The 20,837-nt window shown below is 39.1% G+C and overlaps 1 protein-coding gene across 1 annotated transcript in view; it reads right to left on the reverse strand.

Moving 5' to 3' along the window:
• The window catches only part of GRXCR1 (glutaredoxin and cysteine rich domain containing 1), a 168,124-nt gene that overhangs the window by 80,542 nt on the left and 66,745 nt on the right, over nt 1–20,837 (reverse strand). Inside the window, exon 2 of the mRNA XM_004384640.2 lies at nt 11,745–11,987. Coding sequence (XP_004384697.1) covers nt 11,745–11,987 — 243 coding nt within the window. The remainder of the gene's footprint in view (nt 1–11,744; nt 11,988–20,837) is intronic.

The raw sequence follows: 20,837 nt of genomic DNA on the forward strand, positions 1-20,837 counted from the left end.
TTAAAGAATTCTTTGCTTCCTGATCTGAGGAATGATACTGGCACCAGACTGGAATGCATGCAAAAACAGAGTTGCAGTCATCAAAAATCAGGGGCGTATTTCACAGAAAATACTTGTTTACTTGTGGTCTTAATTATTGCCCAGTCATGGCACATGCATGGGAATGGGATTTTGTGACAACCTAGTAAAATGGATCTAAAAACCCAAGTGATAAGGAGTTTATCTTGAGAAATAGTTCACATGAAAGTTGCATGAGTGTTTTAACTGGCCTCAGATTCAATATCATCAATGACAAGGTATAGATATTTAAAGTAAATCCAGGCTCCACTACTAAAAACCATTATTGATGGGGGCAATGGTGGTTCAGTGGTAGAATTCTCACCTTCCATGTGAGCCACCTGAGTTCGATTCCCGGCCAGTGTCCCTCATGCACAGCCACCAACCACCTGTTTGTCAGTGGAGGCTTGTATGTTGCTATGATGCTGAACAGGTTTCAGTGGAGATTCCAGAGTAACAGACTGGGAAGAAATGCCTGACAATCTACTTTTGAAAATTAGGCAATAAAAACCCTATGGCGCAGGACCAGGCAGTGTTTCATTTCATTGTGCAAGAGGTGGCCGTGATTTGGGGACCAACTCCTGGCAGCTAACAACAACCACAGGCTTCATTATTAGAGGAGATAATCATCTGAAAGACTGGCTGTAGTTCTGTATGCTCCACTTAAAGACTAGAGTTTGTCCTAGAAAGAATGATCAGGATGTGGAGGCTCAGAAAATGTATAAATAAGAGGAAAAATCAAGGAAATATGAAGAGGACATAGCAACAATTTTTGTATATAATGTTTTAGTTAGGAGGATGAGGGAGCAATTTTCTTTTTCAATGTTCCAGGGGAAAGAACTAAAACGAAGAGTGAAGGAAGTTGTCCCTTCGGGAGCAAGCAAGAATGAAGAGAACAGGATACAAGGAAAAGATTAGTCCAAAGGACTAATGGACCACAGCTACCACGGCCTCCACCAGACTGAGTCCATTACAGCTAGGTGGTGCCCGGCTACTTCCACTGACTGCTCTGACCGGGATCACAACAGAGGGTCCTGGACAGAGCTGGAGAAGGATGTAGAACAAAATTCTAACACAAAAAAAAAGACCAGATTTACTGGCCTGACAGAGACTGGAGAAACCCCAAGAGTATGGCCCCGGGACACCCTGTTAGCTCAGTGGTGAAGTCACTCCCGAGGTTTACCATTCAGCCCGGGACTGGACAGCCCCATAAAACAAAACAGGACTAATGAGGCACAGCAGTCCAGGGACAATGACTAGAAGGCAGGAGGGGACAGGAAAGCAAGTGATAGGGAACCTAAGATTTAGAAGGGACAGTGTTGACATGTTGTGGGGTTAACCGTTGTCGTAGGGCGATATGTGTACTAACCGTTTAATGAGAAACTATTTGTTCTGTAAACCTTCATCTAAAGTACAAAAAAAAAAGAGTGAAGGAAGCTGGAGGTAGGTTTGTCCTCAACATGAGAAAGAACTTTCTAGTGTTTAACAGGTCCAACAATAAAATAAGTTTACTTGAACAGTAGTGAGGTTGTTATCATTGAACATGCTCCAAGACTGTTCATCTTTGTCTCAGGGATGTGGTAGGAGGGAATCTTGCACTAAGAGGAACTTTAGACAAGACAAGATCTAAGTTTCTTTTCAAATCTAAGATTCTTTGTTTTTGTATGAAACTTCTATGTGCATCTGTAACATTTCACTTTGCCAAACCTAATAATTAAGTCTTCTGGGACCTTGTCATGAATTGTATTGTGTCCCCCAAGAATATGTGTTAACTTGGCTAGGCCACGATTCTCAGTATTGTGTGATTGTCCACCATTTTGACCATTTTGTCTTCTGTTGTGTTGTAAATCCTACCTCTGTGATGTTAATGAGGCAAGATTAAAGGCAGTTATGTTAATGAGGCAAGATTCAATCTACAAGATTAGGTAATGTTTTAAGCCAATCTCTTTTGAGATATAAAAGAGAGAAGCGAGCAGAGACATAGGGACCTCATACCAACAGGAAAGCAGTGCCGGGAGCGCAGCGCTTCATTTTGACCTGGGGTAGCTGCACCTGAGAACCTCTTAGACCAGGGGAAGATTAATGACAAGGACCTTCCCAGAGAGCCGACAGAGAAACAAAACTTTCCCCTGGAGCTGGCGCACTGAATTTGGACTTCTAGCCCACTGGACTGTGAGAGAATAAATTTCTTTGTTAAAGCCATCCACATAGCAGCACTAGATGACTAAGACAGACCTCATCTTAATATTCATCACACTGTTCTCCAACTCGGCCTTGATCTGGAAGGATATGAGAGTGGAGAGGTGCTAGCAGAAGGATTTAAGAAATTAACTCCTTCACTCCCTCCCCTTCTTACTTCAGCACACATGTTAAATTTATTAACTTTATTCTAATAATAAAGTGCAAGTCAGTTCTCACTTTTGGAATTTTAACATTATGAAATGCTTTCAGAGTTGAATAAAGGTAAAATTGGGCTCAATATTAAAAAGTGAAAGAAAAAAATCAAGGTGTCATATTGTAAGGAAAAGATGGTCAAGATATGTTTTTTTATACATAAGTCTTCTGTTTCATTTAAGAGAAAATGAATACTTGGCTAATAATTTTAAAATTTCATATGTTATATATGCTTTTTAATATATATTAAACACCTAATATGTCTATTATCAAATAAGGTCCAAGGCAATAGGGATAAATTTGAATGTCCAGTGGACTTTCCTCCCACCCAGACCTATCATGAAATTGTTAATGATCAAGGAAAAGACCAAAAAGGGAGGAAGATGAAAAAGAGGATAGAGATCTAAAATTAATAATTCCATAATAAAATGTTGGAAAAAATTAGCTATGATAGTACTTGTGATGAAGTGGGTCACATTATGAGATAAAATCTTCAAAGACAACTAAAAATTGGATGACGTTCCACTTACCTCCTCTAGGTATTATATCCAAAGCACTCCTTTTAATGAGAAGTAAGTTTCCTAGGGATAAACTTTAAAAATTCTCAGTAACTCTCAGAAAGCCCTGACTTTGTAAGGAAGATTGTATATATGTACAATGAGAAGGTCTATAGCTTTCTCAGATTTTCAAAGGAGCGTGTTGTTGTTGTTTAGTGCCGTTGAGTGGATTTCATCTTATAGTGACCCCATGTGACAGAGTAGAACTGCACTATAGGGCTTTCTAGGCTATAATCTTTACGGGGGAAGGTCTTTCTCCCATGGGGCCACTAGGTGGGTTCAAACCTCTAAGCAATTAGTAGCCAAGTGGTTAGCAGCCAAGCACTTACCCACTGCGCCACCTGGGCTACTTTCAAAGGAGCATATATCCCCAAACTTTAAATACTACTGCTCACATGTATATGGTAAATGTTTTCAGGAGGTTTAAAACAGAATCATTTCAAAAGCCAGCAAAACAATTAACTTTTGAATAATGGCTTATGATCAGTAGATCATAAGTTTACTCAAGTTTACTAAGTTTACTCAAGACCACTTGAACAAATCCTCACACCATCTCTGCAGTCTTTATTAATGGAGTAGATACCAGGGAGTTGGTATGTGCAAGGAAAGAATTAGAAACAGCCTGGAAGAGCTTATTCCAATGAACTCCTCAAAAAGAGTGTTGCTTACTGTGGTAGACACTAGCTGCCTACCCAATATCCATGATCACCTTTATCTATACTAAGAAAAAAAAATCTTTTCAATATGTCAATATGTTCATCTAGAAGATCACAGCTCTCAGATCCTTTGCAACTACAGGTGGCCAGTAAACCAAGAGGAAGTCATTGGGTGAGATTTCTGGAAGAACTCCTTAAAAAGCTCCCCTCAGCTAAGATGTACTTCTCCCTCTTTCGTCTTTCCTTTTTCTCTTCCTTCCTGGAATGCAGGTATGATGGCAAGAGATTGAGCAGCTATCTTGAATCATTTGGAGACTTAAGGATGGAGGTGCTAAGAACAATATAATAGAAGGTGGTCCTAGATGATATCATGGAGCTTTCATACTCTCCCTTGCGCACTTTCCTATACATTTCTTTTACGTGGGAAAAAATATACTCCTAATTTTTAAGGCTTTAGGTTTTGGTGTTGTTATCGATGTTATTTACTCTGTGGGTTCATTTGTTTGTTTGTTTGTTTATTGGTTGGTTTGGTTTGGTTTGGCTTTGTGGAAAGGAACCATTTTTATTCAGAAAATGCAATTTCTAATTGTCATAGCCATTCAGCCTAAAAATTTCACTTTATTTATTACCTGAAAGTGAACCAATTGTTGATTCATTTTGAGTAACAATATTTTTTTAAATAGATTGTTTTTTATGAGATTGGGCATTAGGCAACAAAGGAATATAATCACTGAGGGATAAGAAATAAATGAGGTGAGCTCTGTGGTTTCCCAAGCTTGCATCATGAGAGATTTCCCAGGCTGTTTGCAGGAAAGGCGAACCTAAACAGATCTTGGAGGACTCCTTCAGTTGAGGAAACAGATCTGAGAATCTGGGAGACCAAGGTGACTACAGTTCACAGCACAGAGTAGTGGAGGAGAGAGAGCTGCACAGAAAGCCCCAGAGATGTGCAAAGAGTACTGATAAGTACTTGCATATGAGGAAATTACCTAGACCAGCAAAAGGACTATCCAAAAAAATTAGATGGAATAGTATCTGGAGTTCACACAGGGCCTGGAGTTGTCCTGTTCCCATAAGTCAGACTGTAAACCGCTTAATTCATGGGGCATTAGACAACGTGCTCACAAAGATCTTGCCTCAGTACTGTGGAATAATTGGCTGTAGACTAAGCACTCTCTAGCTCTGCCTAACAAGTATTAAAAGCAAAACTCGAAAGTATAAAAGTTTTCCCAAGTAACTTAACTGCATCCTAAGACAAAGGTCAAGAATATTTTTAGGAATAAAAAACATCCCAACATATTTTTACCCAACAAGGTACAATTCACAGTATCTGACATCCAATCCAAAATTACCAGGCAAGCAAATAACGAGCAAAATATGACCCATACCCATTAAAAACCCATTGCCATCGAGTAGATTTCAACTTAACTGAGAATTGACGCAGGTATTAGAATTGTCAGACAAGGATATTAAAATATTTATTATACCTGTATTCTAGTCTATAATTTAACATATTCAAAGAGCTAGAAGAAATACTGAACATGTTAAGTAGAGACATGGAGTGTGAGAAAAATACACTGACAAAATACACTGGATAGGATTAACAAAAGATTAAATATTGCAAAACAAAAGATTAGAGAATTAGGATACACAGCAAAAGAAAGTGTCCAAACTGAAATATAGAGAGAAATAGAATTTATCAAATAAAAGAACGGAGATCAGTGAGCTGTGAAACAACTTTGAGCGGCATAATATACACGTAATTACAGCCCCTGAAGAAGGAAAGATAAAAGTAGTATTTGATAAAAATAATGGCTGAAAATTTTCCAAATTTGATAAAAAACTATAAACCTATAAGCCTACAGACCCAAGAATTTCAATGAACCTAAGCACAAGAAACATGAGGAAACCTCAAACACAGTGATAAAGAGAAAATCTTAAAGTCAGCCAGAGAAGGAGAAAGACATATTAAATGCAGAACAAAGATAAGGATAATATCAGATTTCTCATCAGAAATCATGCAACTGATAAGAAAGCGGAAACAGCATCTTTAAAGTATTTAAAGAAAAAAAAACAACTGTCAACCTAGAATTCCATACCTAGCAGAAGTATGTTTTAAAAACAAAGGTGAGATACATAAATTTTCAGACATAAAAAACATGAAAGACTTTATCTTCATCAGATAGGTAGTGTATAGGAAGTCCTTCGGGTAAAAGGAAAATAATGTCAGATAGATATAAGGATTTACCCAAAGAAATAAAACCAGAAGTGAAAACTGAAGAGAAGAGAATATCTCCAAGCTTATTATATGAGTTCAGAATTACCCTGATATCAAAAATAAAGACTTTACAAGAATACAAAACTGTATTGACAAAAAGCATACCAATGGTTGCCAGAAGACTGGGATGGAGTAAGGGATTTACTGCCAAATGGCATGAGGAACCTTTTGGGGGTTATGGAAATACGCTATATTTTCAATGTGTTAGTAGATTCATGGATGTACACGTCTCTCAAAACATTGGGTTATAAAATTTAAATGAGTACAGTTTATTATATGTAAAATAGACCTCAATGAAACTTATTAAAATAAACTAAAAAAAAAAAAATGAAGAGAGTGTATCTGGCAGATACTGCTGTTTGTCTTACTCAGTAACCAATCCGATCTTCTTCTAGCATGTTTCCCTGTACTATAGGGGCTAGAAGACTAAAAAGTATATTCCCCAGATTTCCTTATACTTAAGTTTTCATATGTGACATTGCTGATGTTGTTATTGTTAGCTTGTCAGCTGCTGTCAAGGAGGGCCCTGACTCATGGTGACCCCATGAACAACAGAATAAAACTCAGACACTTGTGAGTCATAGGGTTTTCACTGACTGATTTTTGGAAGTAGATCACCAGGCCTTTCTTCCTAGTCCATCTTAATCTGGAAGCTCTGCTGAAACCCATTGAACATCATAACAGTTCATAAGACTCCACTGTCAGGTGGGTGGTGGTTGTGAATGGAGTGCATTGGTCAATAATTGAACCCAGGTCTCCTGCATGGAAAGTGAGAATTTTATCACTGAACCACCAATTCCATATTTAGTAGCCACAAATCAAACGCACTCACTCAAGATTTTATTTAGGAAAAGAAATATGTAGAAAGAAAGGCAGAGAACAAATTATATATTTCAGCGGTATGAATCATTGCAAAAGTAGAGTTTCTGGAGCTGACTACTTCTTGACTGTGGCAGAGGCTTCCTTGATAACCCATTTCAGCAGTTTTGTGAGTAGTCCCTAGCAATATGTCTAGAATCTATATTTCTAGTCTGTGAAATAGCTATGGTCAGGAAATTGCCTTTATGCTTATATTAGAGTGGAAATACAGTACTTTAAATAGGTGGGGAATAATCATATAGTCATACCTCAGTATCAGCTAGTTTAACAAACTATCTAGATCAGGGGCCCTTCTATTCTTCTCAGGAATTATGAGAGCCCCCACTCAGGTTCATTCTGTGTGTTTTATAGCTCAGTTCCTACGTGGGTTTTGTGAATTTTTACTGTAGAGTTTAACAGTTGATCCAAAAATCAAGACACTATTTCTAATCTATTTCTTATTGGGAATTCTAAGATAATTTATGTCCAAACTATTGGAACACAATCTTTTTTTTTTTTTAATTGTTGTACTGTAAGTGAAGGTTTACAATTCAAGTTAGTCTCTCATACAAAAATTTATACATACATTGTTATGTGACCCTAACTGCTCTCCCTATACTGTGACAGCACACTCCTCCTTTCCACATGATTTCCTGTGTCCATTCAACCAGCTCCTGACCCTTTCTGCCTTCTCATCTCACCTCCAGACAGAAGCTGCCCATTTAGTCTCATGTATCTGCTTGAGCTAAGAAGCACACCCTTCACGAGTATCATGTTATGTCCCATAGTCCGGTCTAATTTTTGTTTGAGGAGTTGGCCTTGGGAATTGTTTTAGTTCTGGGTTGACAGAGAGTCCAGGAGCCATGCTTTCTGAAGTTCCTCCAGTCTCTCAGTCAGACCATTAAGTCTGGTCTTTTTACTAGAATTTGAGTTCTGCACCCCACTTTTCTCCTGCTCCATCAGAGACTCTCCCTTGGGAACACAATCATTTTGTGTAAAGAAGAAGAACAACAGGACTATTGCCCTAAGCAAGTTCCAGGCTGGACTTGTTAATTTTCTTTCTTTCTTTTTTTTCTTTTTGTTCCTGGTGGAATATCCCAAGGCAGTGCAGATGTGTTTTCTAAGATAATTTCTTTCCCTTGACGGTTTCATTGCATCTAACTTCACTTTTTAGTTAGGCTGTGGAAAGGAGTCCTTAGAAAAAAGAGCTCAGCATCCTTATTAATTATTGCCTTCTTGCCCATTGAATTAATTTTCTTCACTTCAATAAATTTTATTAAACTTCCCTGGCACCATCCAGCCTGGCTTGGGTGGCATGATGGCAGTAAAAAAGAGAGCTGCTAAATACTCTCATACCCGGAATATCATAGCCTTTCTGTATCTTTGTCTACATAGTTTCCAATCTGCATCCATCTACATCTGTTTATTCCTATCTCTGTCTTACTCTTTGCAGTCTCTGTTTGTTTCTCTATTTTTCTCTCTTTCCTTAAACAAAGTTGTATTGTGTAAATGAGTCACACATCTTAATGTATCTCATCCATTTAGTTTAAACTAAATAATCTCTTGTTACTGTTAAAACAACACAGATGCTAAAGAAATTACCAACACTAACTTATTTTCCTTCCTAAAGATTATTTTCACCATGTGCCAAAACACAGCAGAGGGCGCCCTTCCATTTCACATGCATGAATACTGCAGAAGAAAAAATCTACAATTCTAGCAATGTATTCCATTTGCAACATTGCATTGGAATTTAGATAAAGGGACTATTCTAGTAGAATGGGAAATTGTTATATAGTTCATTCTGGAGATTGTGCCTCCTTTTAGACTATTGATTTGAAGTAATTCTTTTATCAGAAAAAGAAGGAAAAACATCTTTTGTCTCTGGCCTCTCTCCAGATTTGGAGCATTGGCTTCAACTTACAGAAGGAAAGAGGTACCACTTGTGTGCTCCTTTCTCTCCTAAGCTAACATATGTGTAAATAAAAACAGCAACTGAGACAGAAATCTTTCCCCTACCTCATTTTGCACTCTCCTTCTATTCCTCAAATTAAGACAAACAAACAAAAAATGGCAGCAAAGGCATTGCGGCCTGTTAGTCTCAGAAGTAGGAAGAAGATAATCAGGTTGGCTTCAAGATGGGAACAGGAATAGTCAAGAGCAGTATGCCAGGTGGGGCCAAACTTATTCCTGTGTAAGCAGACAGTAGTCTATTAAATTGTGCAGTTTCACAGAAACTGAAATATCACAATGAGAAATATCTTTTGTTGTCAGAATAATTTTTCCCAGGTTAAAACACAAATGCCCTCAACACTTATCAGTTGTTTACCTACTGTTGTGGATGAGTTTATCAGATGCTTTTCTAAAGGAAGAATGTTCTAGGGAGAAAAGGAGAGAACATGAAGAGGCAATATAGCATGATTCATGTATTTAATGAACATGAGCACCTACTTTGTGCCAAGCCCTGTTCTAGGTGCTGAGAATATAAAAACCAAAAACCCACTGCCATCAAGTCAATTCCAACTCATAGTACCCTCTAGGACAGAATCGAACTGCCCCATAGGGTTTCCAAGGAGCAGTTGGTAATTTGAACTGCCATCCTTTTGGTTAGCAGCCAAGCTCTTAACCACTGTACCAACAGGGCTCCGCTTAGAATAGATCAGTGAACAAATAGCCAAACTACCTGTTCTCAAGATGATGTGCTAAAAATCAAGGGTTTGGGTTGTCATTCAGACTTAAGTTTGGGTCCTGGCTCTGCCACTTAATCAGCTATATGATACTGAGCAAGACAATTAATATCCTCCCTTGTAAAACAGGGATAACAATATTATTGAAAACATACTTTGTTCTGGATACTGGTTCTTATCTCATAAAATTCTCACAATCAGCCTATAAGTTCTATTATTATTCTCATTTTACACATGAGGAAACCAAGGGACAGAGTGATTTATAAATTACCCAGAACTGCATGCTAAGTATCAGGAATTTGAAGCAAAGCTATCTTACTCCACTATGTCATACAAGAGAGCCATTTTTTAAAGCTATCCTAAGGATTAAATGAAATGACACTTGTAAGGCTGAGACTGAGATATATAATTATTATTATTATTAATCTGTATTAGACTCATAGGGCTGCTATAACAAAGTTCCACTAAGTGGGCAGCTTATAAGAAGAAAAATGCATTGTCCCTTATTTCTGGAGGCCAGTAGTTCAAATTCAGGGTGTTCACAATGTCTTGTTCTCTCTAAAGACTCTAAGGCAAGATCCTTTCTTTTTTCTCCCAGCTTTTAGTAACTTTTTTGGTAACCCTAGACATTTTTGTCTTGCAGCATGCCTCCGACATCACATCGCTGTCTCCCCTCTGTCTATCTCTCGTGTCTCCTCTCTGCCTCCCCTCCATCTGTCTCTCTGTGTTTCTTTTCTTTTATAAGAATGCCACTCAGATTGAATTAGGACCCACTCAACTCTGCTATGACCTCATGTTAAATTAACTGATAACATCTTCAAAGACCCTATTTCTAAACAAGGTCATATTCACATGTTCCAGGGGTTAGAACTTCAACGTAAGTTTTTGGGCAACACCATTGAATCCATAGCATTATTATCATAACTACTATTATCATTTTTTATCATTATCATTACTGCCACTGTTGTAGTTTTCTAGGACCTAGGGGTATATGTTGAAATATACTGATAAGAGGTTAATACCTTAAATAAAAATTCCTCTACTTGAGAATTTGATCTGTGCCCAGCTCTGATTATGAGTGAGATTGCATAGCATCATCTCAATTGAATCATGGCTTCTCCGTATTTATCTTTCCATAAGATGACAGGCTGCCTCTTACGGCCATGGCTCTAGACAGGATAGCAGAACACAGTTCGCCTCTAACAATCCATCAGCATCTCTTGCTCTGAAATTTTCAAACCTTCCCTGAAAGCTGAAGGTTAAGACCAGATGCTAAACAAAACCAAGATTCATGTATCTGTCTGCTGTGTGACAGTCCCTCTTTGTTCTGTGATAACTGATCATGCAATCAACCTACTCCCTCAACCACTGGTGCCCCTTGGCTCCTTGCCATAAGCCTTTCCAAAGAGCATACTCCCAGATTCTCTCTTTGGTCTTCTTACTAGATTGAGCATGTTCAGAGACAAAACCAAAGTTAATTATGCTATTAGTGTTACTCAAAGAGAAATGAAGCTGGTATATTTTGTTGCTGTCCTGGGAGTTCTCTCTGCCTACTGAATTTGTGTCTCATACTGCAGCATCACCAAGATCAAAAATAATTTTAAACAGTAAATAGATAAAATTCTAGCTCCAAGCCCTCATTCTTATTGATTTCATTTCAGGACTGTCATCTTAAGTTCATTAGGTAGGAAACTGAGTGTTAGATAATGAGGTGTAAGAGAATTCACAAATACATATCTTATGGAGCCTTGGTGGTGCAGTGGTTAAGAGCTTGGCTGCTAATCAAAAGGTTGACAGTTCAAATCCACCAGCCACTCCTTGGAAACCATATGGGGCAGTTCTACTCTGTCATGTAGAGCTATGAGTTGAAATCTACTTGATGGCAACGGGTTTTGTATCTTATAAACATTCCATTTTCCTTTCCTGCACGAAAAAAAAAAAAAAAAAAAGTTTTTATCCCACTAGCCAAGCTTCAAAATGCAAAAACTAGGTCAACAGAAAATTTAAAAAATGATGTGTTGGTATTCAAAGGCAACTGCATGCTGACTTTATCTCACCATGCTTCTTCGGGGTTCACTGTTGCAGTATATTGTTTGGGATATAAATAACTGTCTCAATCCCTTTGGTTTAAGCTCCAAAAAGCAGAAGTGTCCTGGTAGTTATGTCGCAGGTTACCTTTTCATTGACTTATTGATTTTTATCAACAGTGATTGAGTTCAACGAAAATGAAGCAGATTTTCCTTAGCAGAGTACTTACCCCAAGATAATGGCCATCGATAAACACGACAGGGAGGGATGGAGCTTCAGAAACCCGTCGGCATCGTTCATCTAACTCTTTTCCATAGTCACCATTCAGAGCTATGTTTTTCTCTTCAAATTTTACTCGATGATTTTGGAAGATCTTTCTCACCAGTTCACATCTTTCAAATGTTGTCCGTACCACACGAAGGCAAGTGGTATAAATCACTACACGGTCAAATTCTAGCTCAGTGGATGGTTGCTGGAGGGAAAACATTATAGAGTAAATATGTTTGAATTTACTATCTTACATCCTACTGTTTTAAGACAATTAACAAGTTTCGGTAAATGTCCTATACATTAAAGTCATGTAATAAAAGTTAAATGAGTGCTGTATTTGTTGATTCTAAAACATAGCTTTTTACATTAGAACATCTGTAATTGGGATGAGGATAATAACCCACATAATTTAAATGACATAACTTAGTTGATACTATTTTTTTTCCTTTCTCAGTGACACATCAAATAACAGCACATCTTAAATTTGACGATGTCTCACGTAAGATACCATGTGGTGAGATAATGAAAGGTTGAGTTATTTTTCTTACATTTTTGTGGACATTGTCCAATTACTTTATTTAGCTCAAACTGAAAGCAAAATATTCCACTGAATATTCATGGTTAGCATTTAGCTAGCTGAAAATTCTAATTACTTATCAATTTACCAAACTTTACTATATTTTGAGTCCCAGTTTCCTAGGAATAACAGACTTATAGGATTATTCTGATATTTAAGTGGCATAATGTACGTACATGTGCTTTGTTGAGTGGCAGGGGTCCAACAGGCAGTGAGAAAGCTCTGCCACAAGGAATACAAGATTGAGTGGCCCGGAGGGAGCACACAAAAATAATAAACACAAAAGTGGGTGGTGGATCAAAACCAGACATAAGAAGGAAACAAAGAAACAGATAAAATTGCAGCAGAGGCAAGCAACTCTCAAAATGAAGACAAATACTGCCTGCCCTGTGTGAGAATCCTTTCTCACCTCTCCTGCTAAATCAGAAATCAGTGACTACCTTCATGAGAAATTCTGCCCAGCACTACTAGAGTGCATTAAAGGACCAGATCAGGTAGATAGTGGCGTCATCAAGAAAGCTCCTCTTCTTCCATATCACAGTCTTACCTGAAGGAGACTGAACAGAATACAACTACATCATGGGATCAAGAGATACATGAGTCTGCACATGGCTACAGTTGTTAAAATACAACCACACAACTTTCAAACTCCTGTGAAGCCAGAACTTTGATTGGAGACCATTCCCAGAGGCTAAACACTAGAACCAGAAAGGAATAGACTATTGTTGTTGTTTTTAGTTGCTGTTGAATTGGCTCTGACTCAAGGAAGCCCCATGTACAACAGAACTAAGCATTACCGAATCCTGTGCCATCTTCATGATCACTGGTATGTTCGAGTCTGTCATTGCAGCCACTGTGTATTTCGAGAGCCTTCTAATCTAGGAGGTTCATCTTCCAGCACTATGTCAGATAATGTTCTGATATAATCCGTATGGTTTTTGTTGGCTAATTTTCAGAAGTAGATCACCTTTCTTTCCAGTCTATCTTAGTCTGGAAGCTCCACTGAAACTTGTCTACTCTGAGTGGTCCTGCTGGTATTTGAAATACCAGTGACATAGCTTTCAGCTCATAGCAGCATTCAAGCCACCACGGTAAGATAAACTGACAAAAGGGTGCTGGAAGTAATATACTAAGCTCCACCATTTTATATTCAAAGAAATCAGACCACTCTGCTGAAATAAACGTGTAGAGAGAGTACTAAAAAGGCCTAAAATCATGAAAATGTAAATACAATCACCTCCACCTCACCCAGAAAGAGGATATTTTTTTCCTGATATAAAGTTTGTTAAAGTTGGATTTCTTCTCTTGATAAAGTTTAGAGCTTAAGTTGAAAACCCAGAGGCCTGGAAGGGTCATGCTATCGTAAGTGCTGGGTCAGGCCAGGAGTAAAAGAGATATTAAGAAGAGGCAGGGAGAGCATGGTCTAAAAGGGAAAAACATTACTCAGCTCCAGACGATTGCTTGTTTACAGGCATATGATACCAGCGTTGTCAGATATGATTATTTTAAATAGAAGCTCAAAATCTAAGTTTGTATAGGAAAATTTCTGATTTAACCTAAGAGGCCTTTAACATAAGAGAATAGGAAATAGCTGAAGGCTTTTAAGGAGGGTAGAGGGGATGCGCAGAATCAGGTTTACATTTTGAAACGGTAAGTGGGGCAGAATCAATGCATATGGTTGCACAAGATGCACACGGCACAAACTTAGGGAGTGCCAGTAGCAGCACAGTCTAGTTGAATGGTGCCCCCAGGGTTGTGTAGTCCATAACTTGAGCCATCAGACTGAGCCTCATTCTCAGATACCCTGGTCTGGGGACTGAGATTGCATGTGGGGCAATTCTGTGGTATGAAATATGGTGATATATTAGAACAGGATATTAAGTAAAATATTCTTAAAAATATTTTAACACACAATTATTGGCATGGTTTGGAAGTATGTCCTCCTAAAAGCAGAGCTTTGTCAGATGATTTCTCAAGGTCATTTTCAATTTTATTATATGAATTTTAAAATGGTATTTTCTTTGAAAAAAACATCTCCTACATTTGCTTAGATTTCCCACACCCCTCCCCCAAACAGACTTATCAAAGCATCTGGCCGGATCTAAAAATAGCCTCTCATGGCTAACTGTCCCTCAGCTCTCTTCCTGAGGGTTACCATGGGAATAGGATAATGAAGGATGGAAGGATCCGAGACAGCTCTGAGAAGCCATTGGGATTTGCAGCCTGTTTGTTCAGAAAGAACTGACCTAGATAGTGATAAAGACAGGCTGTTTCTTCCTTTCTGTTGATTGAAAAATGAATTTTAGGGATACCCCAAAGACTCACAGTAAACTCCCACAAACAAAGATGTATTGGAAAGGGATAGATAGAAGTTGCTGTAAAGGAGACTAAACAAACAAAAGTTGCCATCGAGTTGATTCCAACTCATGGGGCCACCACATGTTGCAGAGTAGAACTGTGCTGCATAGGGTTTTCTTGGCTGTAATCTTTACGGAAGCAGATTGCCAGGCTTTTCTTCTGCAGCACTGCTGAGTGGGTGAGTTTGAACTGCCAATCTTTATGTTAGTAATCGAGCACAAACCACTTGTGCCACCCAGACACCTTAAATGAGACTAAAGGGAACTAATTGTTCTCCATCTGCACCTTGCCCTGCAATGTTGTTGTGTGCCCTTGGATGGATTCTGACTCATAGCGACCCTATAGGACAGAGTAGAGCTGCCCCTTAGGGTTTCCAAATAGCAGCTGGTGGATTCGAACTGCCCACCTTTTGGTTAGCAGCCTGAGCTTTTAACCACTTCGCCAACAGGGCTCCTGTCCAGCAATAGCCACTGTGAAACTGTAAGTTGTTTGATCACCTGGTCATCTTGGAACAGTTCTGGAGCATACCATACCCACTGCAACTGCCCCTGGGATTCAGACCAAGAATTAGTCCCCATGCCTCCCCCATAGAGGATCTCACAGAAGAGGCATAACACCTCATGCTGGAGGAAATCCAGTGAGTCATTTCCATTAACCCTCTGCCTGTCTAGTCTGGCACTGGTTTGAAAAGACATCCTGAAATAAACCTTCTAGCTTTGTCCCAGTATGCCCCCAAATCAACAAGAACCTAGGAGCCTCCAGACAATGCTGGGCCTCAGTCTTCAAGCAAAAACTAAAAATAAATCAAATTTGTTTTATTTTATTTTGCCCCCAGGGTTGTGTAATCCATAAACTGGCACAGAATGTTATAGAAGTTTACATGCACGTAATCCTCATAACTTATAAGATATTGTTGTCTTTATTTTATAGATCTAGAAACCTAGGCTCTGAGAGAATAGGTGTCCTAGACAAGGTGACAGAGTTAAAATTTAGCTGAGTTAAAAAATTGGAACGCAGCTGAGCACCAATCTCAAGTCCATGTGCTTGCCACTGAACCAAGCCAAACCACTGAACAAATAGTTTTTTGCTACCCCCTCCTCAAGAGAAAGCTGTTGCCAAACCAGACTGCTATAGATCTAATTCATTGCCTGCAAGATAATGAATATGATTTAAAGAGGTTTGTTTCTTGACTACATTATGCTACCACATTTAACAGTAAGTTACATCACCCAAGAGGCGTTTGAAAGAAGTTTTTTCTTTTCTGTTTTTTCAGTCTAAAAGAATCTCTGTGAGATGAGCAAGGTGGAGAGATTTTTTTCTCCTCTACCTAAAGGCAAAGAGATGAAGTGATTAGTTGATACAGTAAGTCAGAATGCAAACTTGGACTAGACCCAGATTTTTTGATTATCAGGCATCGGGCCAACCTAACTCCAGGTATCGTAATTTTAAATAACAGAGGCATGACTGTGGAAGCAGGGCTTGTGGGCCTTTGTAAAAAGCAGGAAATTTCACATACATCATTCTCCCTCCCTCTTCATAACCCATTCCTGTCAAGTGGATTCTGACCCATAGCAACCCTATAGGACAGGGTAGAACTACCCCACAGGGTTTACAAGGAGCGGCTGGTGGATTCGAACTGCTGACCTTTTGATTAGCAGCCTGAGCTCTTAACCACTGCACCACAAGGGCTCCTCTCCCTCTCCATGCTACTCTGTAAACCCCCGTAGTTATATGCATACTATGAGATGCTTCATAATCTTAAATTTAAATAAATAAATAAACCCCTGGCAGCCTTGCTCTCAAATCACTTCTTGAATTCTCATTCTTGTACTTAAAGTGATTTGAAAACCCACTTTATCATCGTCCAGGTTTTCTTTCAGCTTACTTCCTGGATCTGTTTCCATCCTGACTATACTCCCTATTCGTCTGTGAAGGTGGATAGTGATTTTCTGTGCCACATTGTCTCTCCCCCACTTTGACCACAAAACACCCAATGGAACTTCTTCATGTCCCCCCGCCCCATAAGACACAAATCATAAAATTAATTATAATAACAATCATTTATTACATAATCACTGCACATTTGTATGATGTTCCAGGGGCTGCAAAGGGGACTTTACATGTGCAATTATCATTAACCCTAGAAGATAAGAATTATTATCCAGATTTTACAGATGAGGAAACTAAACCTTAGACATAAATGTACGCAGTCCAAATAAATTAGGGAAGAAAGATCTAGAATTTGAACCTGGTCAGGCTCCTTAGTTCTCTCTCTTTCCACAGGAAAATGCTACAAATTCCTCTTAAATACAGCCAACCAATGGGCCATACTGTTCTAGGGCTATCTATTGTTCTTGAGCTGATTCTAACTCATAGCTACCCTATAGAACAGAGTAGAACTGTCCCCATAGGCAAGCAGACTGCCACATCTTTCTTCTGCAGAGCAGCTGGCGGGTTCTGACTGCCGATATTTCTGTTAGCAGCCACGCACTTAACCACTGCGCCACTAGGGCTCCTTGTTCTAGGACCGAGGTGAAATGTACTGTGGAAGGACTGTCACAGGAATGCCCTAGAAATCGCCCTTACTCACTCCTCCACCTCGTTGTAATCTCTGGTTAAATGTCATCTCCTGTGATGATTTAGGTTGTGTGTCAACTTGGCTGGGCCATGATTCTCAGTGGTTTGCAGTTACAATGTAGTTTGGCAGCTATGTAATGAAGTAATCACCTCCATAATGAGATCTAATATAACGTAATCACCTCCATGATGAGATCTGCTATGAGCACCCAATCAGTTAAAAGGGATTTGCCTTGGATGTGAGGTCTACATCGGTATATGTGGACTTTCTGGCAAAGCTAACTGACTTTTCTCTCTACGGATCCTGCATCTAACCTCTGGTTCTTGGGACATGAGCTAGCAGCTTACCTGCAAATCTTGGGTTAGTCAGCCCTGCAGCTACATGTGTCAGGAGGAAGCCTGCAACCTGACCCATGGACTTGAGAATTTCCAGCCTTTACAACCACATGAGCCATTTCCTTGATATAAATCTCTTTCTCTCTATATATATATGTGTGTGTATATATATGTGTGTGTGTGTATATATATGTGTATATATATGTGTGTATATATGTGTGTGTATATATATATGTATATATATACATATATATATATATACTTCAGTGGTTTTGCTTCTCTAGAGAACCCAGCCTAAGACACCTCCTCAGACAGACTTCCCTGATCACCGTATGGGAAATATCTCTATCCTCTTCCTTCTTCCCCAGTTATTTTCTTTAGAGTACCTAGTACTGATGGACATTGTATTGTGTATGTTTATTGGTTTATTGTCTGTCCTCATGAGTAAAATATAACCCCAATGAAGCTGAGACTTACTATTGTTCATTAGAACTAAGAACCCAGAACACAATCTGGTGCGTATTATGTGTGTATTAAGTACCTTCTGATCTTCTTTTCATGCATTTAATTAGAACTTAACTTGAATCTGCTTCTTAAAAACTGGATAATCTTGGATCTCTTTTAGCATATGTTTTCTCCTTTGTAAAATGGGACACTAATGCATACTTCATTGAGATTGGTGAGGATTAGGTGATTTAATGAATGGAAAAATCCTTAGAATAGAGCCTGATGCATAATAAACACTCAATAATGGTATCATTTTTATTATCAGTATCACTATTATTATTAAATGTTATGGACACACACCACACCAAAACCAGCACACCACCGTTGTCACTATAACCAAAAAGTCCAAATCCACAGATGTCATCAATCTCATGTACCTGAACGGCAAAGTTTAACTTTATAATTACACAACCAACAAACAAAAAAAATGTCTTAATGAGTTAAATTGTCACGCATATTTGTTTGGGATACACCACCAACTCTGAGAGTGCAAACAAGTAAGAATCAAGCAAACATGTCACATGTCATAAAAATCCCTCCTTTTTCAAATTCAGGTGCCGCCTTTGCAGCATGAAAAAAAGTGCATGGACATAATATTTGCATGCAAGGATTTCTGTAGAGAGTGTTTTCTGTTTTCCTAAAGCTCAAAGATGGGGGCTATGGTGATTTAGTACTAGAGTTCTCACCTTCAATGCAGAAGACCCAGGTTTGACTCCCAGCCAATGCAACACATGCACAGCCACCACCTATCTGTCGGTGGAGGCTTGTGTATTGCTCTGATGTTGAAGAGGTTTCAGCAGAGATTTCAGACTAGGGAAGACTAGGATGAAAGGCCTGCAGAGGACCGTACAGCATTTTGTTCTATTGTATGGGGTCACCATAAGTTGGTGACGAACTTGACAGCAACTAACAACCACAAATGCTGCCTTTACAGCACATCTAAGCTAATGGAAATGGAGGTGCCCCCTACCACCCAGCAAATGGAGATCTTTTTTTTTTATTTATTTTTTATTGTTGTAATTAAATGAAGTTTACATTTCAAGTTAGTCTCCCATACAAAAATTTTATACATACATTGTTATGAGACCCTAGTTGCTCACCCCATTCTGCAACAGCACACTCCTCCTTTCCACCCCTGATTCCCCATGACCATTCAACCAGCTCCTAACTCTCTCTGCCTTCACATCTCACCTCTGGACAGAAGCTGCCCCTTTGGTCTCTTGTATCTACTTCACTAAGAGAGGCACAGTCTTCACGAGTATCACTTTATGTCCCACAGTCCAGTCCAATCCCTGTCTGAAGAGTTGGCCTTGAAAATTGTTTTAGTTCTGGGTTGATAGAGAGTCCAGGGGCCATGCTTTCCAGGGCACCTCCAGTCTCAGTCAGACCATTAAGTCTGGTCTTCTTACTAGAATTTGAGTTCTGCACCCCATCCTTCTACTGCTCCATCAGGGACTCTCTGTTGTGTTCCCTGTCAGGGCAGTCATTGGTGGTAGCCGGGCACCATCTAGTTCTTCTGGTCTCAGGCTGCTGAAGTCTCTGGTTTATGTGCCCCATTCTGTCTCTTGAGCTAATACTTTCCTTGTGTCTTTGGTATTCTTCGTTCTCCTTTACTCCAAGTGGTTGGGACCAATTGATGCGTCTTAGATGGCTGCTTGCAAGCTTTTAAAACCCCAGACAACACTCACCAAAGTAGGATGCAGAACATTTTCTTAAAAAGCTTTGTTATTCCAATTGACCTAGATGTCCCCTGAAAGCATGGTCCCCAGACCACCTATCCCTGCTACTCTGTCTCTCTAAGTATTTGTTTGTATTCAGGAAACTGCTTAGCTTTTGTTTAGTCCAGTTGTGCTGACTTCTCCTGTAGTGTGTGCTGCCCTTCCCTTTGCCGAAGATGATTCTTGTCTGCTATCTAGTTAGTGAATAACCCTCACCCTCCCTCCCACACCTGTAACCATCAAAGAATGTTTTCTTCTATGTTTAAACCTTTTTTTGAGTTCTTATAATAATGGTCTTATACAGTATTTGTCCTTCTGTGACTGACTAAATTCACTCAGCATAATAAGTTCCAGCTTCCACCATGTTATACTATGTTTCACAGCTTCATGATTTTTCTTTATCATTGCATAACATTCCATTGTGTGGATATACCATAATTTGTTTATCCATTCGTCCGTTGATGGGCACCTAGGTTGTTTCCATCTTTTTGCTATTGTGAACAGTGCTTCAATGAACATGGGTGTGCATATATCTATTTGTGTGATGGCTCTTACTTCTCTAGGATATATTCCAAGGAGCGGGGGAGCTGGATCCCATGGTACTTCTATTTCTAGCTTTTTAAGGAAGCACCAAATCTATTTCCAAAGTGGTTGTACCATTTTACACTCCCACCAACAGTGTATCAGTGTTCCAGTGTCTCCACAACCTCTCCAGCATTTATTATTTTGTGTTTTCTGGATTAGTGCTAGCCTTGTTGGGTTGAGATGATATCTCATTGTAGTTTTGGTCTGCATTTCTCTAATGGCTAATGATCGTGAGCATTTCTTCATGTGTCTGTTAGCTGCCTGAATATCTTCTTTGGTGAAGTGCCTGTTTATATCCTTTGTCCATTTTTTAATTGGGTTATTTGTCTTTTTGTTGTTGAGGTTTCGCAGTATCTTGTAGATTTTAGAGATTAGACGCTGATTGGATTTGTTG

This window comes from Trichechus manatus, unplaced genomic scaffold (assembly GCF_000243295.1).
Source record: "Trichechus manatus latirostris isolate Lorelei unplaced genomic scaffold, TriManLat1.0 scaffold00126, whole genome shotgun sequence".
Classification (NCBI taxonomy): domain Eukaryota; kingdom Metazoa; phylum Chordata; class Mammalia; order Sirenia; family Trichechidae; genus Trichechus; species Trichechus manatus.